This window comes from Octopus bimaculoides, chromosome 1 (genome assembly GCF_046866305.1).
Source record: "Octopus bimaculoides isolate indiv1 chromosome 1, ASM4686630v1, whole genome shotgun sequence".
In the NCBI taxonomy this organism is placed as follows: Eukaryota; Metazoa; Mollusca; class Cephalopoda; order Octopoda; family Octopodidae; genus Octopus; species Octopus bimaculoides.
The window spans coordinates 154185411-154212569 of NC_142928.1; the positions used below are offsets into that span (position 1 = coordinate 154185411).

Consider the following 27159-nt stretch of genomic DNA (forward strand, 5'->3'; position numbering starts at 1 on the left):
CAAAGCTTTTACAGTGTTATTGATTATGTTACTTCCTATAATCTCAACACTTGCTTGTTTTCTACTAACAGTAAGAAAATTATAAGTTATTGCTTCACATATTTCATGACTCAAGAAAGGGAGAGAATATCCTCCGATGATTATTCAAACATATGTGGGGCACATTTATTCTTATTCTAACATATTGTGAAAGCAGGAAACTACAGAAAAATATATCAAGACATTAAAATGAATCTCAACGACAAAACTCAGCGATAAACAGAAGCAAAACTATAATAGAGAATAATTTCTCACCAACTGTAGATTCGACTTCAGAACGTGTTTCTAGGTAAAATAGAAGGGAAATATGTAATCTTATTGATTACATCATAAGACTATCAGACACTAAAATACATTGAGGCTGTTTTATTGAATTTACATTTTATAATAATTTATTTTGGAAAACATTTTTATCGCAAAATGTATCGGCCTCATAAATGATACGTATAGTTCATAAAATATATATGAATGTAACACTTTATTCTATCGGGAATGATAAAAATTGGAAGAGGAAGATATATGAACTAATTACATCTTATAAACAGGTAACTCGGAAAATTAAATATTTTAATAATTCTATGTATATAGTTAGTTGAATACTGTGAAATAGAATTCCGCATTAGCTTACCTGTGCGTGTTACCTTTTCCGTAACAACTTCTGTAGAATTAACGAAATACTTGGTTAATTATATAAGATATTTAATGGATGAATATGCAATTATATAGCGATTAAAACAAAACAATTTAACGCATATAAGATATTAAATCGCCCACAATACATAATTTTATGTGTGGAAATTTGTGTGTGTGTGTGTGTGTGTATGTTTATGCACGTATATATATATATATATATATATATATATATATATATATATATGCATATATATATATATATACATACTCCAAATTTTTGCAATTTCAGATCTTATGGGATTGTATTATTATTTTTTTGTCCCTTTTTTCACGGTCCTGAAATCAAACGGACATGATGGATCAATTAGTAAGGAACTTCGCTTTTCTTTGTCTATTATTGTTATGTCTGGTCTAATATTTTCTTGCCCCACAAAATCTTACATTTCTCCGACTCTAGTACTCTTTCGACCCGATGATCATACCATGTGTCTCCAGCTTCAAATTCCCATTTCTGGCAAAGGTCTAGTGTAAAACTTTTACAACTTGGTCATACCTCCATTTCATAAATTCTTCCTGTGCCGACTTGTGACATTCTGCAATAATGTGTGCCACTGACTCGTTCCAATTTCCACAGACACTACATTTTTCTGATACATTCTCCACATAAACATTTTTCCTCAAGTTGTTTGTTTTTATCGCTTGATCCTAGGCTGCTACAATTAATTACACTCTCTGCTTTTATTTTTATTTTTTATAGCTCATTTCTTTTAACCAAGTCCAGGATTCTATTCCACAAACATCCTCATTGGCTTACCAAAACTGACCATACAAAGATGTCACTTCAATCTGTCTAACGTGCTCTCTTTGAATTTCATTTTTGCCCTTTTTTCCTATTCCACTCTTGATAACTGTTCCTTATTCACTGTCTTTAAAAGTTTCTCTGTGCTGTTCAGTAAATATTCTAGTAGGCTTTTTCTTTCCATCCTTACACACTCTTCCACAGCAATTAAGCTTCTTCCACCCTCATCTCTCTTCAACTACGGCTTTCGGATGGCGGGTTCTATACATTATCAATAGCTTTCTAGTTTTTCCGTAAAGTTTCTGTATGTCATTTTTGGTCCAGTCTACAATTCCAACTCCATATCTGATTAGAAGTACTGCTCATGAATTTGTATGCCTCAATAGCATTTTTAAATTCAGTTTTGACTGTAATAATTTCCCTACTGGCCTTGGTAATTTGTTTCATATCTTCATGTTTTATTTCACCTGCTTCCAATATCCCCAATTACTTATAACACTATCCTTTTTCAACCACTTTCATTGCTTGCCCATTTGGCATTTCAATCGTCTGGTTTCCTTCAAAACTTCGTTTCATTTTCAAAACAGCGCACTTTTCGATTCAAATTCCATACCTACACCATTAGAGAAAATCCGAACAGTGTGTAGAAGACTTTCAGTTTCTCATTTTTCGCATAAATCATTGTATTATCCATAAAAAGATGATTTACCTGACCGTATTATTATTATTATTATTATTATTATTTTGTGTTTGACTTTTGTTTTGCATTTGTACAAGTTGGATCCAAGTCTCACCCAGAGACCTCAAGAGACAACAAGTTAGAAGTTCATGTAGGTGTTATGCCTAGGGTACCATATATCTGGATTTGTACAGTTTTGTTCAAGTGAATGTGTAAGAAACCATAAGAAAATTATGTGTTTGCTTTAAAATTTGAGATCACATAGACAGTATTATTATTATTATTATTATTATTATTATTATTATTATTATTATTATTATTATTATCATATGTTAGTTTGTATATATAATTCTGTATGGATATTAATGCATGTATATTCATTTTAATTTGTTTTATTGTTAATATACTACCGAGAATAGGTTTTTCTGCACAGCGTCGCAGGCTTTCTAAGATCCCTAAAATAGTCAACATTAACATTCTTTGACAAATTTCGATTTAATATCTCTGCAAAAACTTCGTGGTTGTAGAAAGAATCAAACCACGTACAAATATATATATATATATATATATATATATATATATATATATATATATATATATATATATATATATATATATGTATGTATGTATGTATGTATGTATGTATGTATATATGTATGTATATATATATATGCGTATATATATATATAAATATGCATATATATATATATATATATATATACATCTCCCGGTTTGTGGCTAACACAAGGAAGGTGTTGTCTACAAGTATGGCGCGCTAACCGATTGTGCTGCTGGCATATATATATGTCAATATATATGCGTGTGTGCGTGTCTGCGTGTGCGCATGTGTGTATATATACACACATACATACAGAAGTGTGATTTCCTTTCTTTTTCGTTTAGCTATTCTATTAGATTTGATAAAGGTGTCTGGACCATGTTCCGTAAGGCCGCTGATACTGACACAGTAGTCGCGGTTATTGCTCTTTTTGCCGCGTATAAATTCTGCGGGTGTGAAATTTTGATGTGAAATGGTAGTTGTAGTAGTGAGTATAGGTACTCATTGGCAAGTGAGTTGGGAATATCTGAGTGGCTGTGGAAAGAATCCAACCAGCTCAGAGAAGTAGTCGCTACATATGCAGTAGTAGATTAATATGAGATATCTATATGCAAATCAAATATTGGTGAGGTTTGTTAAGCGATATCATGCCAATCAGACTGACTTCCTTTCTTTAGATTTGATCTAATATATGTGTGGCAACTGCACCATCTCGCATGTGGGTTTAGGGCTAAATAATCTGAGCAGAAATTGAAGAGCATTTGTATTTCTTTCGATATCGAATAAATTATACCCAGCCATGAAGAAGAGAGCCTCAAAATGACCCATTAACCACCAAATATCTTTAAACTTTAAATTTGCAATGACACAAAGCCATGTTCTCATTCAATATTTTGAGATGTCTACTTATAGTTACATAGCGAGTCTGGTATGTGGTAAGTTTAATATAATGACGCAAGGCTACAGAACGTTAGATTTGAATGAAGAATGTTATCATCGGTACAGGACTGAATGTTTGGGGAATTGAGGACACGCAAATTGTTTAATCTTAGAAGATAGAATGGGACTACAGACCCACAAATTCTAGAATACTGTACTTGAAAGTTAATCAGGCAGAAAGCCCTCTGACAAAAAAACACTTTGATCTGAGAGAGAATCATTTGTCTAGAGGACGAGAGACAAACGAAGCCACAGTGATCAGCAAACTTGTGAAGATATTCGTGTGCCATACCAGGTTAATATGTGTGTGCGTATGTGTCTGTGTGCACGTGCACGTGCATTCAGCAAAATACACTGATCTGCGCGCGTTTCTGTATCTGTATATATGTATGGTAATTCTGTAGAAACGATATTAATACAATGAAAAAATTACACATACGGGCATCAGTAATGAAAACGATAAGTGAATATTAAACTACAAGTAATATCATTGCTTCTGTATTTTCAAGCCGTCTGTTTTAATGCACAAATGAATATAAAATATGATAATCAAAACTTCAGATGCAATCAAACGAAAATACATTTTACATTAGCAACGCAAGTTATACTAATACAAATTCTCCAAAAATAAATATAATCTATGAAGACTAAACAAAAATCAAGATATAAAATTGCAAACATTTTGTTTTAAAAGAGAGCTTTGCCAAAATTCAAGCCATTCATTACACATTTTTACTTACTGTATAACACAAATTTAAAATATTATATATTATATCGATATAATAATACATTAGCGCATTTACAACATTATATGCTGTTTCTTTAAAACGGTGTCAGTTTGTCTCATATATGTATCATCGTTGTGTCCATTTGTTTATGTGTGTGTGTATGCGTATATATTTCTGTCGGTATACAAACTATCTACGCGAGATTTTAGTGCATGACTTCTGTGCATGTTTGTTTGACGAAGTTCTATGTTTTAGATGTCAAATATATTACACATTTAGATAGTTACAGATTTCATCTACTATTATCCATACATGAACACTGCAGCCAAACACAAAAAGCCAGTGAAATTGATTTTGAATTAAACTCACCAACTGTAGATTCAATTTCAGATGGTTTTTCTGAACAAATTTTAAAATAAAATACAATAAGAACGTCATTTGATTGTTTAACGCAAAAATTCAAATTCTAAATTCATCACTATCTTTATCTATGTGTGTGTGTGTGTGTGTGTGTGTGTGTGTGTGTGTGTGTGTGTGTGTGTGTGTGTGTGTGTGTGTGAGTGTGTGTGCGTGTGCTTTATTAATGAAGCAGCAAAGACATCACAAAAAATGTTGCTCAGAGTTTCACGTTCCCGTTCGTCGGGCAGTTTTGGTTGAGGATGTCCAACAAACGGGAACGTGAAACTCTGACTAACAGCTTTTGTGATGTATCTGCAGCTTTAGTATATATATGCATATATATATATATATATATATATATATATATATATATATATATGCGACGAGCTTCTTTCAGTTTCCATCTACCAAATCCACTCACAAAGCTTTGGTCGACCCGAGGCTATAGTAAAAGACACTCGCCCAAGGTTCCACGTAGTAGGACTGAACTCGGAATCATGTAGCTGGTTAGCAAGCTACTTACCACACAGCCTCTCCTGATCCCATATATATATATATATATATATATATATATATATATATATGCATGTATGGGTACAGGACGTCACCAACAGTAAACAACATGAAATGCGAAAACAAATGAGTTCAATATGCAAACAACGAGAGTAACAAATGGAAAACAGGATAAGTAGCACAAAGAATGACCCTTCATCAGTTGTCAGCTGTCTATCTACTCCTCATTTCGAGCATTAAACGACAATATGAGATTTCGAAGACAGTTGCTCCCATGTACCAAAATAAAATTTGGGATTTAGGGATGGTCAAAGTTGGGAATAAAAACAGGACAGTGGAGACATACAAGGAAACCAAAGGAAAACAAACATGGCAGATTTTTAGACCAAAACGAGTGTAAAATAGCAAACGCTGGAGAAATATTTTCTTGGACAAGAGAAAAGATAGAAGAGAGAGATAGGATACGTCCAGTCCTTAGGACAGCCCTGAAAAGAAAGATGGACGATGGTCACGTGTGATCGAGGGAGAGAAAAGGAGAAAGAGGAAGAGAGAGAGAGAGAGAGAGAGAGAGAGATAGAAAGAGAGAGTGAGAGACAAACAGATAGAAAACGTTGAAGGAGAGAAAAGTATTTCGGTACTTATGGGAGCAACTGTCGTTCAATCGATAGACAGCCGACAACTGATGAAGGGTCGTTCTCTGTGTTACTTGTTCTGTTTTGTTTTCATTTGTTTCTCTCGTTGTTTGCGTATTGAATTCATTTGTTTTTTGTATTTCATGTTGTTTACTGTCTGTGACGTCCTGTAGTCATACATGCATATATATATATATATATGTGTGTGTGTGTGTGTGTGTGTGTGTGTGTGTGTGTGTGTGTGTGTGTGTGTGTGTGTGTGTGCATGTAAATATATGTATATATATATATATATATATATATATATATATATATATATATATATATATATATATTTACATGCATACATACATACTTTGCGTGTTTGTAATACACTACTTTTGGTACACTAATACATTTTTATAGATTGATCAAGTTTATGTTCGTTATTAACTAGGAATATTGCAAATTTATTGGAATTCGAAGGCAATCTTACGTATATTCTATCAACAATATTGCATTACTATAAGAAGAATATATATATATTCTCAGAAAAATCTTATTAGTCTTGATGTAATTATATCAAAGGCGCTTACCTATGCGTGATTCGGTTTCGGTAACAATTTCTGTGAAATTAACAACGCAATCAATTAAATATAGCTTACACCAATTGTTACAATAAACAAGTATTGAAGACGGAGTTCAATATAATCTATCAATAATTCAACACGGAAATATTTATCAGATACTTTCATCTCAATTTCTTCAATGAAACCTCCAAAGCATCGTATGAATTAAAGTAAAATATTTTCATATTTCTAAAATGTTATTTCATATCGATATAGCTGTTGAAGGAGATAACATTTGCCTTTTCTCATTCAATATTTTATGATGTTTATTCATAGAGACAGTGCGGGTTTAGCATGTATTATGTGATATGTTTAACATAGCGAAACCTAGCTGCAGAAAGTTAGATTTCATAAAAAGGCACCTCTCCAGAAGAGGAGAAACAAGCTAAGGCATAGCAACCAGCAAATTTATCCAGACGTTCGTGTGTACGGTTGTGTACGTGTGCGTGTATTTGTGTGTGCGTGTGCGTGGGTAGGCGTACATTCCGCTATATCAGTGTGTGTGTGTGTGTGTGTGTGTGTGTGTGTGTGTGCGTGCGCGTGCGTGTGTGTGCGCGTGTATGTGTGCGTAGGGTAATTTTGCTTCAAAATCGATATTGAATCAGTAAATTATGCATACGGGCTTTTGTAGGGAAAACGGTAACTTAGTATTAAACTACGAACAATATCATTGCTTCTTTATTTCCAAGCTGACTGATTTATTATTTAATTCAGGAATTCCATTCTATAACGTCAAAGATATTTTAAGTAGACAAATGAAGGCGATATATTACAAAAACCTCAGTATCACACAAGCAGCGAAAACATATTTCACACCAGCAACGTCAAACTTGTACGAATTTATTATAGAAACTATAATCCATGAAGAGAAAGCAAAAAGCAAATTATAAATAACGCAAATATTTTATTTTTAAAGCCATTGTTACTATACTTCATGCTCGCCAATACACATTTCACTTAATATTCAATTCAAAGTGTTGCGTGATATTCTGAAATAATAGGACACTAGCGCTTTAACGACGAAATATGCTGTATCTGCAAAGCGACTAAAATATTGTTTGGTGTATGCATCGTCATTGTGTTTGTGTGTATGTATGCGTATGTGTTTTTGTGGGCATATGAGTGCGTAAGCTTTTAGTGTGTGACTTGTTACGTGTATGTTTGTGTGATTACGAATTATACTTTAAATATCAAATCTATTACATATTTATCTATTTTACACTACTATAATCCATACATGAACACTGAAGCCAAACATAAGAAACCAGTAAAGCAGTTTTAAATCAAACTCACCAACTGTAGATTCAATTTCAGATGGTTTTTCTGAGCAAATTTTAAAATAAAGTACAATAAGTCAGCTGCTTGTTTATTTCACACAAAAATTTTAATTTATTCAGACATTTACTATATTAAAATATTTCCTGTATTTGTAATTTACTACCTTTGTTACACTATTATATTATTTTAAAGTTTTGGCAAGTTTACGGTTAAGTGTTCAAACTTAAATATATTTCACATTAAAATTGGAATTCATTCCTCAGTATATTTTTCAGATATGCACAAGGAAACTATTTACGATACGAATTACATTAGAAGGAATGTAAATATTCTTTGATAATTATTATTAACATTTATGAAACGTGTAGTTATTTCAAAGACGCTTACCTACTCGAGATTCAGTTTCAGTAACAATTTCTGTGAAATTAACAATGCAATCAATTAACTATAGTTTACATCAATTGGTACAAACGAGTTTCAATAAAATATGTCGATAATTCTATACTGAAATATTTATCGGATACTTTCATTCAGTTTCTCCAGCAAAATTTACTATGCATTACATGAATTATAGTTCGGTATTTAATATATGATACAATACACTATGATTAAAACGTTTGTTCACACTAATGTAAATTTTATTGGTAATATGTACTTTAATAAAAGTAATAAGAATAATAATAACACTCATAACTAAAATACAATTTATAACAACATAGAGAAAAGATTTTGTTTATGGAGGAGGGGAATCTCATTAAAAAACACACTTACCAACTGTGGCATCGACCTGAGATGGTTGTTCTAAATATGGAATGAAAGAGTGTATCAGATTTGCAGAACTTACTATGTAAAAGTGCTTATTATACATACTACTCTCTTGTTATTGCTATTGTTTTTTTTCTTCATGGGGTGGGGGATATTGGTCAATACTGTAAAGTTCTTACGCAATATATATGTTCCAGTCTGATATATTTAGGATAACTTAGAACGTATCTGCGTTGCTTATGAAAATACGCGAGATTAAACCCTAGAGACTGTATAAATTTATCATATACTTCAATAGGAATTATTTTTCAGGCATTCATGTGAAGCTTAGGGAATGTCGAATATAGATGTTTACTCACCTCTAGGACGCTCCTCCTGCGTCACAATATCTGTGAAATTAGTGAAATAAAATAGCAACTGAATTCCACGCATTTTAGAACTGAAAACCTAACAACGATATTTCAGCTAATTTGAAAAGAACATTAGAATATACTACTTTTACCATTATACACAACATTTGTGAGAAACTAGCTTTCCATCGTATTTTAATTCGCATCATTTATGATTTACATACTTATAAGTGTTAAAATATACAAAATATATTCATTTTTAACGTTTGTATGTCATAAAAGCCTCTGGTTTACGATAATCGAAAAGATTCTCATCATTTTTACATACGTTATATAAATAAGAAAATCACGACAAAAGCTGCACACATTCAAATGAAACTTTTAAACAGACTGGGTCTAACATTATTGATCATATTAATTTCTAAAAACCCACCCTCCAACTTACAATGAGAACATTATATGTTACTGCTTCACATATTTCATGAACTAAATATTAGAGAGAATATCCTGCGATAATTAGTTAAACATGTGAGACATAACAAGTAATGAAACTAGAAAGTACGCAAAACTATACGAAGACGCCAAAAAGAATCTCAACGACAATCAGAAGCAAGAAATCCTAAGTGTTTAATTTCCCACTCACCAACTGTAGATTCGACTTCAGAACGTGTTTCTAGGTAAAAGAAAAGATAAATTTGTAATTCTAAGACTAACAATCACTGCGTGTGTGTGTGTGTGTGTGAGTGTTTGTAATCTTTTATTTTCAAAATATTAACAGAGTTATTGTAAAACGTGTTGTTTTCTAATAACGCAGTTAATAGTGACAAGTAATGAGAGCAAAACATTTTTAAAAAAGAAACTAAAAACGCCTCAAAATGTTAGCATATATATATAAATTAATAATTAAGGGCACTAGTAAGTTGTACCAGCGTGCTACCTAGCGGTCAGCATGACCAAACCACAAGTTATCACTTAAACACAAGGGTGAAAGCGGGCAAATGAACAAGAACTAAAACGATCATCGTACACATTGGTTGAGATGAATGAATTCTATAAACCTAGGTCATTATTGCTCGCTGATGAAGACAAATGTTTATTTCCCAAAGTTCGAAATCACAGGTGATTCGGGTTTGTATGGCTTTCAATTTTTGATTTCTTTTTTTTTTTTTTTTTCATTATTGGGACAGGGTTCTTAGTTTTTGTTTATTTGCCCGCTTTCACCCTTGTGTTTAAGTGACAACTTATGGCTTGGTCATTCTGACCGCTAGTACTACTTGCTGGTACTACTTGCTACTACCCTTAATTAGTACGCTGGTACTACTTGCTATTACCCTCAATTATTAATTGATACTTCATACTGTTATAGGTTTTTTTTACGCGTGCTAAACCACCGGTATTATTATAAATAATAGTATCCTCTTATATATTTAAATAACTTTTATTCACTACGGTAACCTTTTCAAATTTGATGCTGCATTAAAAACGGTCATCGTACACATAGGTTGAGATGAAAGAATTCTATAACCCTGGATCATTATTGCTCACTGATGAGAACAAAGGGTATTTTCCTAAGTTCAAAATCACATGTGATTCGGGTATGTATGGCTTTCACTATTCGATTTTTTCGTTATAGGGACGGGGTTCTTAGTTTGCATGTATGTATGTATATATATATATATATATATATATATATATATATATATATATATGTTACACTCTATATAGTATGTGAGTTATAATTAATATAAAATTCTTTCAACAACAATCTATGTACAAAAATCTAGGTGGTTAACTGACATTTTATTAAACAAGTAACTCGGGAAGTTTGAAATTTTAAAACTTCAATATTGAGAATAAGATACATAGTGCGAAAGAAAATTTCACATTGGCTTACCTGTGCGAGTTACTTTTTCCGTAACAACTTCTGTAGAATTAACGAAATATGTGATAAAACACTTCGAAAGATATTTCATGTCGGAATACATAATCATATGGCGTTTAACGAAAGAAATTACAACGCATATATAATATGAAGTTGTCCATTATACAAATTTGCATCTATGTATTTATGTGTATATATGTATATTTATATATAAATATACATGTATTTCACTATAATTATATAGAGAGACATATTAATGTTTCGCTTCTCTTCAATTATTATAAAAGCAATTTTACATTAATGTGAAGGGCTACTCTATACTTTTGTAGTGTACAAATTTATTATTCCTAAATATTTATAGTATAGACAACGGCTTTGAAGATTCAGCCGACGATGGCTCAGCTTCCCGAAATTTCGAAGCCTTTGTCAATAGTATATAGACACATAAATATATTTATGTATATATACATATTTACCTAACGACATTATATATATGTGAATTTACATGAATTGATATATGTATATTTGGTAGACGGAAACTGAAAGAAGCCTGTCATATATATGTTTATAAATCAATGTGTGTGAGTCTTTGTGTTTGTTCCCACAATCACCGCTTGACAATCGGTGTTGGTATGTTTATGTCCCTGTAATCTAGCGGTTCGGTAAAAGAGACCGATAGAATAACTACTAGGCTTTAAAAATAAGTCATGGGGTTGATTTGTTCGACTAAAAGCCTTCTATGCGGCGCGGTCATATGACTGAAACAAATAAAAGGATATATATACACGTATATTTTTGTATATATTTATGCATATGTACATGTGTGTGTGTATGTGTGTACGTATAAGTACAAATATACACATTCATATGGATATTTATGTATAAAGATATGTTAGAGATATTCATGTGTGTATATATGTATAATCGTATATATGGTTATATATGCATGTACTTTTATATTGTTTTCTTATAAACTTAGTACTATGAACGCGTCCTTTACGAGGCACTAAAATGAATCACGGTTAACGTTCGTTTTTGATAGGTCTCCATGTATTTGCGAAAAGATTGAAAATATCAATGTCCACAAATATGAAATTAAGATATGAATTGTTGCTTATAGTATTTATAGTGTGGTCCCAGCTGTTATACAAAATATAGGAGCCTAAGGTGCACCGACGAATGTGTTGGGAATAACCAAATGGATGTAGAAAGCATCCATGCGTGTGTGTGTGTGTGTGTATGTGCGTGTGTGCGCGCGAGTGCGTGTGTGTGTGTGTGTGTGTGTATTTCCATTTTGATTTATTTAGTTTTTAAATGAGATTACATGAAGGGGCGTGGGTCATAATTTCATCGTGCCTCCGACACTGCTACAATAGATGTGGTTATTGCGTTTTCCTAAAGTTTCAATTCGATGTCATCCAGAAAAAAACAGTGAGTATAAATTTCAGAAATGTGAAATTATGGTGTAGTTGGTCTACTAGTAATTGTAGGTACTGATGTGCTAGAGAATTATAGGTGCGAGAGGAGTACTGGCAAATAAATCGGGAAAATCTGGGTGGTTATGTCAAGAAGCCGACCAGCTTGAAGGAGTAGTGACCATATTTTTTAGCCGTAAAATTTACAGGTACACGAGATATCTATCCGCGAGTAAAATGTTAGTGGGTTTTAGTAATCGACTTCATGCCAGTCGGACTCGTTTTCTTTCTTTAAATTCTGTCGAGGATATATTTGTGTGTGTAATGGTTGTGCTATCCCGTATATGAACGCAGTACCCAATAGATTTACGAGAAATTCAAAACTGCTTTTAGCTCTTTTGGTCACAAGTAACTTCTGGCCATAAAATGTCAAGACTTTGAGATATAGATTTTGCTATATTGAAAATGTTCCACTGGCCCTCAGATAACTTCAATTTATTTAAATTTGTAACGACACACAGATCTAGTTGTGTATTCATATACTAAGCGTCTGCTCTTGATTTTTCCAGTGAGTGTGAGCAGCATTATTGAAAAGAAAAGATTTGCATGTTCTCATTCAATATTCTGATGTGTCAAAGCGGCGAGCTGGCAGAAACGTTAGCACGTCGGGCAAAATGCTTAACGGTATTTCGTCTGTCTAGGTTCTGAGTTCAAATTCCGCCGAGGTCGACTTTGCCTTTCATCCTTTCGGGGTCGATAAATTAAGTACCAGTTGCGTACTGGGTTCGATCTATTCGACTGGCCCCCTCCCCAAAAATTTCGGGCCTTGTGTCTAGAGTAGAAAAGAATATTTTGATGTGTCTATTCATGAAGACAGCATAGGTTTGGCATGTTGTATCTAAATGAAATATGACACATAGCTGTGAAAAGCTAGATTTGAATGAAGGATCCCTAATTCAAAATATGTGTATATATGCGTGTATGCTTCCGTGGGTATGAGTGTGTCGGTGATTTTTATATGTGACTCGTTATGCGTATGTTTGTGGGATTAAGCGCTGTGTTTTAGATATCAAATATATCACATATTTATGTAGTTATAAGTTTCACACTACAATAAGCTATACATGAGTACTGAAGCCAAACGTAAAAAGCCCATGAAATTTGAATTAAACTCACCAACTGTAGATTCAATTTCAGATGGTTTTTCTGCACAAATTAAAAAAAAAAAACAATAAGGCCGTTGCTTGATTATTTACTCAAAAATGAAAATTCCTTATCGATATTTATGCAGATATTTACCTATATTTAAAAAAAGCCTTTATGTATGTAACCCACAACCCTTGTTACGCTCATGTATTTTTTTTTAAGGAGCGATCAAGTTTAAGATCGTTATTAACTCTTCTACAAACACTGAAAATTTATAAGAAATAGAAATCATTCTCATGTATATTCCTTCTCATAGATGCACAAGGAAACTATCAACAATATGAATTATTATAGAAGCAATGTAAATATTCTCCAAAACAATTAATATTTATGAAACTTATATAATTATTCCAAAGGCGCTTACCTATGCGAGATTCGGTCTCAGTAATAATTTCTGTGAAATTAACAATGCATTCAATTAATAGTCTACATCAATTGTTACAATGAACAAGTATTGAGAAGATGAGTTCCAATAAAATTTATCATTAATTCGAAACAGAAATATTTATTGGATACTTTCATCATAATTTCTTCAATAAAACTTACTATGCATTACATTTAATTAGATTTCCGTATTCAACTTATGATAGAACATGTCTTAAAAGTTATTCCACATTAATGTAGATTGTGCTACTAACGTTTATTTTTTATAAAACTAATAGCAAAACGTAACGTTATGAATTTGTTTCACAAGATCACTGATGTAAAATCATGTGTTTAAACAGATATTGCTATATTTCAGAATGGTCATATTTTTCTTGCTAAATAAACAGACGGCCTATATATTCGTTCTTCAATTGTTTACTATTGTTCCTATTTTATGTCCATTGTCTGGAAAAACAGAATGGACTAAACAGAACTGGAGGGGGCACGTGGGATGGAGGGTCGTTAAAGAGGTCACAGTTGTGTGAGGAAAGATTTTTAAACAATGGACATAAAATAAGAACTTCAATAAACAAGTGAAGAAGGAATATATACTGCGCGTATTTATTTGCTAATGAAAAGAAATGATCATCTCAAAATATAATAATAATGAAACTATAACTACTATAATATTAAATATTATAAAATATATATAATTCCTAGAGTTTTTTGTGGGAAGGAGAATGTCGTTAAAAGACACTTACCAACTGTAGCGTCGACCTGAGAAGGTTGTTCTAAGTATGGAATAAAATAGGACATTAGATTTTCAGACCAAATATAGATAGAAAAACTGATATATGTGGAAAAGTAATCAGGAAATGCTGATTTACATCTTATTCTCCTAGTTTTACAGGATAAAGTGCAATATTGTAATATTCTTACACAACATATAAGTTTACAATCTAAGTTACTTATGAAGATATGCCTGTTTAAAACACTATAGATGTAACAAACTTATCATATACAGCAATAGTTATTGCGCATCAATATTTTGCAGGCATTCATGTGAAGATATGCTAAATATTTTCAAATTACTTCATGAAATATATGGATAATTTCGTAGACAATTACGGGTTGTGTATGAAACAAAAATTCAGGTTCATTGAGAGAATGTTGAAAATAGATGTTTGCTCACCTCTAGGACGCTCTTCCTGCGTCACAATATCTGTGAAATTAATGAAATAATATTGCTACTGAATTTCACGCATTTCAGAATTGGAAAGTTAGCAATGATAGTTCAACATATTTGGAAATGAGAACGTTAGAATATACTACTTCTACCATTATACGTAACATTTTAAGATACAAGTTCCCTCGTGTGCGCTAATTCACATTACTAATATTTTAAACGCGTATAAGCATCGAATTATTGTAAATATTTTCATTTACGAAAATGTTATGTTGTTAAAAATATTTGGTTTATACAACACTTACGATCTCATTATTTTTACATACATTATATGAATCGAACATATGATGCATAACACTGAAATGCGATAAAAGCTACGCCACATTCAAACAAAACTTTTCAACAGAGTCGATATAATATCATAGAAAGAGTTTACATCTGATGACGTAATGTAATAGGTATGTACTATAAGTGGTCAGTTTGGTTTACCGCTAAAACTCCGGTTTGAAGTGCAACGAAGAAAAGGTAACGTTGGGGCAGCCTATTAAAGATGGCTACAAGTGGTTTGTCCTGGAGCGGGTAAATATATATTAAAAACTGAGAATGAACAAGCAAAACACGATATTACTTTAGAGCATTTAATATATAACTTGAACATAGTGTGGAGTTGTTATAATAAATAGGCACTTATTTACTATAACTACTCAGCACTATGTTTAGATTATAAATTAAATGCTCTAAAGTGATACCATATGATTTGCTTGTTCATTCTTTGTTTTTAATATAAATTATAGATAATATTACTTTCTACTATCCCAACAAATACAGGTTTCTTTTTTCAACCGGTTTACAACAGGAACATAATAAGTTACTATTTCATGAACCAAATATTAGAAAGAATATCTTTGATATTTGATCAATCATATGTGCAGCACATTTATTATTTTCTAACAACATATACTAAAACAGAAAACTACATAAACATAGGAAGACATCAAGAGGAAACTCAACAACAAGCAAAAGCAAGAAACCACTAGAGAATAATTCTGCACTCACCAACTGCAGATTCGACTTCAGAACGTGTTTCTACGTAAAAGAAAGATAACTATGTATTCCTATTAATTACGTCATGGGACTAACAAACACTAAATTTAATGAGGCTTTTTTTACAATTTTTTTTCATAATCATTTATTTCATAATTATTATCTGGACTATATAATAAAACAAGCCTTATATATGTTACGTACACTTCATATAACATACACATATATGAACGTTACACTCTATATAATATATATGTTAGTTATACTTTGTTGCATATGAAAATTCTTTCATGACTGATGTATGTAGTAAGAAGAAATATGATTTAATTACATTTTAATATGTAAACAACTAAAAAATTTGGTGATTTTAATATTGCTATGTTGATAGGTAGATACATAGTGTGAAGTAGAATTCTCCATTAGCTTACCTGTGCGAGTTACTTTTTCTGTAACAACTTCTGTTGAATTAACGAAATACGTGATTAAGATACTTCAAAACATATTTCATAGCAGAATATACAATTAAACAGCGCTAACGAAAAATAATTCAATGCATGTATATATAAAGTTGTCTATAATACATACATTTATGCATATAAGTATGTATCTATACTTTTGTATTCATGTATTTGTGTGTGTGTGTATACAGTTACGCATGTATGTATGTATGTATGTATGTATGTATGTATGTATGTATGTACGTACACTTGCGTGTTGAGGATACAGTTGTTCTCATCTCCAATTGCTAGAGCGGATATTACAGACGGTGAAGTAGCTCTGTAGGTGCTTCGCACCCTGCCATCGTGACACCTGCACAAGCTTTGTTGAGTCAGATGTTGCGATTGTGGGCCAGATGTGTCTATCCTCCTCAATGCACTTTCCCACTCCGCCTCACATTCTCTTTCTTGAGGCAGATGTAATAGTTGGGTTTCTCATGGCTTCCAAAAGTTTTCTAACATCATTTTTCTCTCCATCAGCTAGTTCAAGAGTCCTGAGCATCGAGTGCATCTTGGTTCTGACAAATACTCTACTACCTGTCTCTGTAGAAAGTCATATTGCCTCCCATGCATTGTTTTCACAGAGATCATTGTATTTTTTGTCTTGCCTGAGGAAAATGGTTTTGATATTTGCGTCCCAGGAAACTTCCTTTTCTTACACCACATAATAAGGTGTAAGGAAAGGAAGGTGGTAAAGTGGGAAGGGATATTAACCATCAACGTCAATAGAGACCTGCCAAATACTTTTCCTTTTTGAATCATCCTTCTTCCTAACATTGGCTGGTTTGCGGCGTTCACCTTCCCTACAAAATTTTATCTTCCAATACTCCACTTCTTGTGGTCATTCACCGTTGTCAATTCGCCTTGCCCTCTCCGCCAATGCTCCAGTATATACTCCTGGTTTTAGTTATGCTCCATATGTAGATGTGGTTATGCTCCAAACCTAGCATGAAATTGGAAAGCATGTGCTTTAATGTTCCTGCTTTTCTGCATTTCAACAGACTACTAACCACTATTTTCTAACTTTTAGATTTGCAGAACGAAGAAGTTCATGCAATTAAAAAACCGCATTATTTATAGGATGGCCCAATATTTTAGAGTATGAATAGTTAGTGTAGATGGTCAATGCTGCCATAATCCTTGCCTTCAGTTTATCTTTAGTCTTACATGGAATTTTGTTGGTTTTCTGCTCAAATGCGCCCCACGCATAATAATCAAGGGGGTTACAGTCTGGGGAGTTAGGTGGCCCGATGTTGGGGGTGATGTGGTTGCAGAAATTGTCTGACAGCCATGACTGGGTTCTCTTGGTTGTTTGGCATGGTGCAAAGTCCTAGGATATATTTGTGGAATTAATACTAAATACTCTGCGCCGAAATTGAAGAGTATTCGTAGTCTTTTTCGGTCTCAAGTAACCTTTGTATAGGAAGAAGACAGCCGGTTTTTTTCTATACTGAAAATATCCCATAAGCTACCAAAGAACTTCGAAATCTTTGAGACTTCCTATTTGTATTGACAAAAAGATTTAGGTATGTCCTCATATACTAATAGTATATTCTTGATTTTTGCAGTGAGTATGTGTTAGTGTTGTTGAATGAAATAACATTTGATGTTCTGATTCAATGTTTTGAGATGTCTATCCATGGAGACGGGGCAAGTTTGGCATATAGTGTCTAAGTTAATATAGCGGTGCACGACTGAAGAAAGTTAGATATGAATGAAGCATCATCACTACAGGACTTAGTGTTGTTGGAATTGACAAGTAGGTTCTTTATTTTTAGGACGTATAATGGCAGGACAGATCCCAACATTCTAGAATACTTGAGTTGGCAGTCTGTCGGTCTGAGAGATCACTATCAACTCATGCTATGATGGTGTAATCTGATAGAAAACCACCTTGCCAAGAGAAGCGAGATAGCGAAGCCTAGAGATCAGCAAATTTGTCGATACATTCATGTGCTAGACGGGGTCAAAATGCGTATGTTCATATATATTAGTTTGAATGCGTGTAGTGTGTTTGCGTGCGTGTGTGTATGTTGAATCATATCAAAAGCGTGTGGACATTTCTATCTCTTTCTATGTAGGATAATTCTTCAGAAAATTGATATTTATACAATAAATGTATCAATATTTGTAATGAAAACGATAATTAGTTATTAAACTCTGAACAATATAATGGCTGTCTATCTTATTATTTCATTCAGCCTATCCTTCTGTTCTATCGTATTGACGATATTTTAAATACACAAATGAAGACAAAATATAAACAAAATTCCAGAATCAACCAAATGAAAATGTTTTACACCAGTTAAACACGTGCAAATTCACCAAAGAAACTATAATCCTCGAAGTAAAAGCGAAAAGCAAAATATGCAAACATTTCATTTTAAAAGCCAGCTTTGGCAAACTTCATATTCCTCAATACACAATATACGCTTACTATACAAGAATCTAATTAAAAGTACAACGTAATATACAGAAATAATAGAACATCGATGCCCTTACAACTGTTTATGCTGTTTTCAGAATACGATACAGTGATTGATCAATGCATCGTCTGTGTGTTTGTATGTATGCGTGATTGTTTATGTGGGTGTAAGTGGGTATGAAATATTTTTGTGTGATTTGTGTGACGTGAAATATTTTTGCGCATGTTTGCGTGAGGAAGTTATATGTTTTAGATATCAAATTTATTACACATTTACGTGGTTACAGATTTCACACTACAATAATCCATACACGAACACTGAAGTCAAACATAAAAAGCCAGTGAAATTATTTTGAATTAAACTCACCAACTGTAGATTCAATTTCAGATGGTTTTTCTGTACAAATTTTAAATATAAAATACAATGAGACAGTTGCATTTTTTCATTGATTAATTTTTGTCAATCTATATTTATCCGGGTGTTTAGCTACTTTAAAAAACTATACGTATGTAATCCACAACTCTCTATTACGCTGATGTACTTTTAAGGATTGATCAAGTTTACGATCGTTATTAACTCTTCTACAAACATTCAAAATTTATAAGAAATGGAAATCATTCACATTATATTCCTTCGCATAAATACGCAAGGAAACTATTAGCAATATGAATTACTATAGAAGGAATGTAAATATTCTCCGAAACTTATATTAATTTTTATGAAACTTATGTGATTATTTCAAAAGCGCTTACCTATGCGAGATTCTGTCTCAGTAACAATTTCTGTGAAATTAACAACGCAATTAATTAATAGTCTACATCAATGGTTACAATACTCAAGTATCGAAAAGACGAATTTTAATAAAATTTATCAATAATTCGAAACGAGAATATTTATTGGATACTTTCATCACAATTTTTTCAATAAAACTTACTATACATTATATTAATTAAATTTCCATATTCCATTTATGATAGGATACAATGTCTTAAAAGTCATTTCATTATTAATGTCGATTGTGCTAAATGTTTACTTTCATTAAACTAATAATAAAGCAATAATCATTGAAATACAAATTATAACAAAATTCATAATGTAATTTCTTTGATGAAGGAGAATGTCATTAAATGACACTTACCAACTGAGGCGTCGACCTGAGAAGGTTGTTCTAAATATAGAATAAAATATTATGACATCAGATTTTAATATCAGATAAAGATAGAAAAGCTGATACAAATTAGGAACAGCCTCTCTTCACAATGAGGATCGGCTTAATTATACATTTAGGAACTTATCTACATAGTGCTCTCCTACTCTATTCCTATTCTATTGGGATAAAGTTCAATATCATAATATTCTTACGTAATATATATTTTTACTATTAGATATATGTAAGTTAGTTTAAAGTAACATAACTGAGTCACTAATGAAAATACGCCGGTTTAAACACAATAGACTTAGCAATTTTATCGTTGCGCATGAATATTTTGCAGACATGAATATATAGAAATTTCGTAAGCAATTATGGATTGTGTATAAAACAGATATCTAGGTTCATTGAAAGAATGTTGAAAATATGTTTGCTCACCTCTAGGACGCTCCTCCTGCGTCACAATATCTGTAAAATTAATGAAATAATATTGCAGCTGAACTTAACAGTTAAAAACCTAACAATGATAGTTCAGCATATTTGGAAATGAGAACATTAGAATATATTACTTTTATCATTATATGTATCATTCGTGAGAAACGATTTCCTTTACACTGCTAATCCGCATTATTTATATTATCTATATTTTAAACGTATTTCAGCATTGAAATGTTATAAGTATTTTCATTGCGATGATGTTATGTAAAGCATTTGGTTTTTACAACACTTACGATAAAAGAAAAATTTCTTTCTTACATACTTTATATGAATAAGAAAATCGATGTCTAAATTTGAAACGCAGTAAAAGTTACACCACACTCAAAACTTTTAAACAGACACAGTAAAATATTATCAATTATGTCACGTCCTACAATCTCAACAAACGAGTTTCTTTTTCCTGTTTAATTATCGTAAGAACACTGTAAGTTACTACTTCACACATTTCATGAGCCAAACATTAGTGAGAATATCCTTCAAGAGTTAGTCAAATATATATGAGGCACTTCTATTATTTTCTAACGATAAATAATAAAGCCAGAATATCACAAAAATATACGAAGACATCAAGTATAATTCGGCGACAATTAGAAGCAAGAAATCATAGTGAATAATTTCCCACTCACCAACTGTAGATTCGACTTCAGAACGTGTTTCTAAGTAAAAGAAAATGTAATTATGTACTCCTACTGATTACATTATATAACTAACAAACACCTAATATATTGAGGCTTTTTATGTTTGTAATCATATATTTCCGAACTATTATCTGAATTATTCGAAAACACAAGATTTACATGTATGTGTATATATGATAGTTTCACTTTACTGGAAAAGAATATTCTTCCATGGATAATATATACAAGAATACACGAATTAATTATAATTTAGTAAATGGAGTAACTCAGATAACTAAAGCTTTTTATATTTGTATTTGATAGACAAATAGATAGTGTGATGAACAATCTTGCATTAGCTTACCTGTGCGAGTTACTTTTTCTGTTACAATTTCTGTAGAATTAACGAAATGTGGGGTTAGATATTACAAAAGATACTTCAAGGCAGAATACACAATTATGTGGCAATTAACGAAAGAATATTTTAACGAATTTATTTTACCAAGATGTCTATAGCATCTACATCTATGTAAATGTGAGCATGTATTTATGCATATGTATTTTTGTATAAGTAGATACTTATGCACCATGTGCGTATATATTTATACATAAGTATATATATATATATTTATACATACAGATATAAATGCTTATATATATGTGCGGATGCATGTGCATGTATATATGTATATACATGTATATATATACATATATATATATATATATATATATATATATATATGTTTGTGTGAGTGTGTGTGTGTGTGTACATATGTATATATATATATATATATATATATATATATATATACATACACACATTCATATGAATGCGTACACTTATATTTAGACACACAAATATGTCTAGTAATATATTCATATATATATATACATTCACATATATACTGCTTTCAAATTTTGGCACAAGGCCAGCAAGTTCAGTGGAAGGAGTAAGTCGATTACATCGACACCAATACTCAACTGGTACGTATTTTATTGACCTTGAAAGAATGAAACGCAAGGTCAACCTCGGTGGAGACACAGAGAGAGAGCGCGTGCGCGTACGTATGTGTGGGGGTGTACGTGCGTTTGTGCGTGCGTGTGCGTGTGTGTGCGTGTGTGTGTGTGTACGTGAGTGTGTGTGTACGCGTGTGTGTGTGTGTGTGCGTGTGCGCGCACGCGTATCTATATATTTGTAGGTAAAAATTGCAGATCTGTGCTTCTGTTGTGAAAACTGACTGACTATTACACTTCGAAAAATGCGTTTGCTTTCTTGATTTTCACGAAGAATATTCTATTATCTAAGTCATCTATAACTTTCCCTTCTATCATGTTGAAGATATTTTAAAGACGAAAATGAAAACAGAATAAAAGAATCACTAAAATTTCAAAAGCAAACAAAACGAAGACATATTTTACACCAACAGCTGCAAGTTAGAACCGTGCGAATTCTCCAAAGAGAATATATAAAGAATATATAAATATATAAAGCACGAAGAGAAAGTAAACAGCAAATTTTATGAATGCAAATACCTCGTTTTGAAAATCAGCATTACTACAGGCATCTTCATCAAAAACAAATTTGACATATCCATGTATACCATGTATATTTTAAAAACTTTACATTAAAGCTACTAAAGTAGTGCATTTACAATTTTGTAAACTGTTTTCTACACAACGATACAAATACTGTATGATACATGCATCGTCACTGAATTAATATTTTATGTAATTGTATGGAGTCTCTTTATGAAGGTATATGCATGCGTCTGATTTTAGTGTGTAAGTTGCTACGAGAGTGTGTGTGTGTGTGTGTGTGTGTGTGTGTGTGTGTGTGTGTGTGTGTGTGTGTGTGTGCGTGTGTGTGTGTGTGTGTGTGTGTGCGCGTGTGTGTGTGTAATGTGTGTGTTTTAGATATAGAATATTTTTAACGTTTGCGTTATTATAGATTTCACACCGCTATACATGAACGTTGAAGCCAAACATTAAAAGCCAGTGAAATTGTTTAAAATTAAACTCACCAACTGTAGATTCAATTTCAGATGGTTTTTCTGGGTAAAATTTAAAATAAAATACAATAAGGACTTTGCTAGATTATTTCACACAAAACCAAAATCCTTGTCTTCATTTATCCAAAAATCTGTTACTCTGGAGTTTTTACTAGGTATTGAGCGGTTTTACGTCTGTTATTTACTCTTTTACAAATATTAAAAATTTGTTAGAATTAGAGTTATTTCTTGTGCGTATCATTTCGCATAACTGCACAAGGACATTATCAAAAATATGATTTACATTAGAAGGAATGTGTATATATCTTCTGAAAACTATTCATTTTTATGAAACTTAGATATTTCAAAGACGCTTACCTATACGGGATTCAGTTTCAGTAACAATTTCTGTGAAATTAGCAACGCAGTCAATTAACTATAGTCTGCATTAATTGTTGCAATAAACAAATGTTAAATAGACGATTTTCAATAACATCTATTAATGAATCGACACGGAACTATCTATCCAGTATACTTTCACAACAGCTTCATCAGTAAACTTACAATGAATGACATCAACATTCAATATTTAATATAAGATCGAATATCATACGTTTTACGTATTGGTTCATAATTATGCAAATTATACTGCACATATTTATTCTAATAAATTGTAACTTAATTGTAACTTGAATGTTAATTATTGATCATACAGTTGTTTATTTTTGTGAAATCTCATTAGAAGACACTTACCAACTGTGGATCCGACCTCAGAGGGTTCTTCTGAATATGGAATATAAGATTATGACGTAATATTTTAGACTACGTAAAATTACGGACTGTTTATCTATATATACTTTCCTATTGTTTTGAAATTCATGAATACCGTAGTGTTGTTAAGGAAAATATATTTTTACAATCTCATACATGTAGGATAGTTTACAAATTTACCATATTAACTAATATTAATTTACGCGTCAATACTTTGAAGGCACTCGTGTTTTTATTGCTGTTTTTTATTGCTATATTACGTTTTTTATTCTTATATAATGTAGCAACTTCGGAGACAATTGCGAATGCAGTGTAGATCATAGACACTATTATGACGTACATTCTACTGTGACATAACTTTGAGGTAATGTTGAAAATATAGCTTAGACACTTGTCAATGTAACAATATCTAATAACATTAGAACTGATTTTCGTGCATTTATGAATAAAGATATTAAATACTTAAATGTAAACTTCAAGATGTAATACAGTTTTACCAGTACACGTTGTACATAAATACATACATACATACATACATACACGCATACACACATACATACATACATACCCATTGAAGTCATACTTCACTGATTTCAAACATCATTGCATTATGAATAGTGCTTATATTATGAGAAGAGCGACGTCTGTTTCACTTCTTAGATAAGGCTACATAAAACTATCGTGGTTGAAAATATCATCCAAAATAATTTTTTATAAATTTTGTAACTTTCGATAAAACACGATAAAATTACACGCGATCATAAAAGAACGTTTACACAAAATGATTATTACACAATGAATCCAGTCGTGTAAATCATAATAGATCCTTCAAATATTTAGCCAAACGAATGTATACGCGCGCGCGCGCACACAACAGTATAAAAATTTAGTTCTCATGTACGATTCACAATTTCAGGTCATTAGTATTGAGCATTGGCTGTTCCATGGATGCCCAACCGTTATGGATCATTAGAGGAACACTTTAGATGAGATATTTAATCTGTGTAACGATTGCAGTTAGGCAGCCAAATGCACATGGAAGATCCAGTACTGAGTTCCAAGTAACTGCAATGATGAAGTGTAAGGTCTAAATTTTTATACAGTTGTTTATCGTAATTCCACTGCATCTGGTCTGTTTATCATAACTAGTTACACTGCTAAATACAATGGTCGACTAATTATTATTGTAGAAACTGACAGGTTAACGATAATCTACGTGGATATCTCATACAGTAGTAGGCCTACATCTAACTATACACATACAGTATACGTGTGTGTGTGTGTGTGTGTGTGTGTGTGTGTGTGTTTTCTGTTTCGGCTTCACTTTTTCGCGCGCCTTTGCAATTTACAACTGTTTGCATTATTCACAATATTTATGTTGTGACTGGCGAGCATAGATGATTATGTCACTAATGCATCTAGAATATCAAAAACTACATACCTCGAGGTATTTTATTTGTCGTTCTATTAAATCTGTCGGTTCTAATTAATAATATATCGAAAACTCTAAAAGAAATTAAATTAATCTAAGCCTATGCAATTATAAAGTTTACAACTTATTAAACTCCATACAGTCAGCACAATAATAAGATATTTTAAGCAGATTGTACTTGAAATGGCTAATGAATGATGAAAATAGAGGAAACGTGACAGAAGCACGTGTCATTCATTTATACTTTTAAAATAGAGGATATATTAAGCAATTGTACCAACACTTACTAAAAGGGCAAAACTTGGATAATACAAGCAAGAAATGTCAACGAAGCAGCGCATTTGAAGGGATGTGTTATGGGGGACTGTTGTACCTTAGATTACAAAGCAGTGCATTTGAAGGAATGTGATTATGAAAGATTATTGTGACTTTAAATTATGAAGCAGCGCATTTGAAGGGATATGTTATGGAGGATTACAGTGCATTTTAAATTATGAAGCAGCACATTTGAAGAGATATTTTAGAGAGAATTATCGTCTTTTTGATTACTTTTCTGAAGAGCATCGTTCTGTGATTATGCCATAATACATTTTGTTGTATAGATAAGAGAAATCAAATATTTGAATGTATCTAAATTCAATGATGACATGTTATGCAGGCACTGAAATTCATAATTAGAAGCAAATAGCCAACACTGGAAGTAAGAAACATTGTTTTATAATATACACTCACCATGAGCGGCTTCCACTTTCGACCGCTTTTCTAAACATAATTAAAATGAAGAAAAATTGACATATTATATGTCGATGTGCATGCATATATGAATTCGTGTATGCATGTAAATACTTGTGTTCGTGTATGTGCACGCGCGTCTACATGTCAATGTATCTTTATGAGTGCGAAATTATTTTGTATGTATGCATACTTTTCTAAATACAAAACTAAATTGACCCATATATCTATCCATAGATATATCTATTCGTGCATTTGTATAAACGATAGGGAAGAGCACTTGGTACATTGCATAGAGTTTATATTTGTGAGGAAATAGTGATTCAAGCAATCATTACTCGGAGTTTTATAGGCATGAATGCACGTATATAATGCCACTGCCGAACACTTTACTGATTAAACACAAATATTTGTCCCCAACAAACTGAGTAACGCTACATGCTGCACAGTACAATTTTACAATTGCAAATTAATGCAGATATAGAAGGCTACCTGTTCAGATCGCCAGAACATCAAGGTTAGACCACTGCTTCAATTCAGTTAAGGACAGTAATTGAAAATGGACACCTTTTCGTTTATTGTAACAGTAACAGGATAAAGAGAAAATGCTGAATTATTAATGTACTGGAAAGATTCCTTACCTCCACGAGTTATGGTTTCCGATATTATTTCTGTGAATTTAATAAAATAACTTATTAACTTTTCATTGTATTAATGTTAATGTATAAGTTAAACATACTCGAAAACCTCTTACAAATATGATGAGGAGAAGATAAAATAAAAGATCTAGCTTAGAAATTATAGAAAAATATTTACAATGAATGTTTCTGAAATGATGTTACGAAATATTGAAAATCCTAATTAAATGTTTCAAAATATATAGCATCAAAAAGAACCATTACTTAAATAAAATAATATAAAGATAATATTTTTTTTCTAAATGGCACATTAGAATTTGTAGGAAATTGTAAACTTAAGCACAACTCCAATATTTATGCTACCTTCTACTCAAAACATAATATCGTGTG

At 32.0% G+C, this 27159-nt stretch overlaps 1 protein-coding gene across 1 annotated transcript in view; it reads right to left on the reverse strand.

The window, feature by feature from the left end:
• LOC106869541 (uncharacterized) overlaps window positions 1-27159 on the reverse strand; it is a 502813-nt gene that overhangs the window by 339874 nt on the left and 135780 nt on the right. The window contains exons 45-70 of the mRNA XM_089360195.1: window positions 26773-26802; window positions 26132-26161; window positions 23575-23604; window positions 23230-23259; window positions 21573-21602; window positions 21218-21247; window positions 20532-20561; window positions 20082-20111; window positions 19696-19725; window positions 19310-19339; window positions 16449-16478; window positions 16033-16062; window positions 14983-15012; window positions 14552-14581; window positions 13789-13818; window positions 13395-13424; window positions 10816-10845; window positions 9565-9594; window positions 8931-8960; window positions 8578-8607; window positions 8194-8223; window positions 7822-7851; window positions 6496-6525; window positions 4746-4775; window positions 668-697; window positions 295-324 (exon numbers count right to left, since the gene is read on the reverse strand). Coding sequence (XP_089216321.1) covers window positions 295-324; window positions 668-697; window positions 4746-4775; window positions 6496-6525; window positions 7822-7851; window positions 8194-8223; window positions 8578-8607; window positions 8931-8960; window positions 9565-9594; window positions 10816-10845; window positions 13395-13424; window positions 13789-13818; window positions 14552-14581; window positions 14983-15012; window positions 16033-16062; window positions 16449-16478; window positions 19310-19339; window positions 19696-19725; window positions 20082-20111; window positions 20532-20561; window positions 21218-21247; window positions 21573-21602; window positions 23230-23259; window positions 23575-23604; window positions 26132-26161; window positions 26773-26802 — 780 coding nt within the window. The remainder of the gene's footprint in view (window positions 1-294; window positions 325-667; window positions 698-4745; window positions 4776-6495; window positions 6526-7821; window positions 7852-8193; window positions 8224-8577; window positions 8608-8930; window positions 8961-9564; window positions 9595-10815; window positions 10846-13394; window positions 13425-13788; window positions 13819-14551; window positions 14582-14982; window positions 15013-16032; window positions 16063-16448; window positions 16479-19309; window positions 19340-19695; window positions 19726-20081; window positions 20112-20531; window positions 20562-21217; window positions 21248-21572; window positions 21603-23229; window positions 23260-23574; window positions 23605-26131; window positions 26162-26772; window positions 26803-27159) is intronic.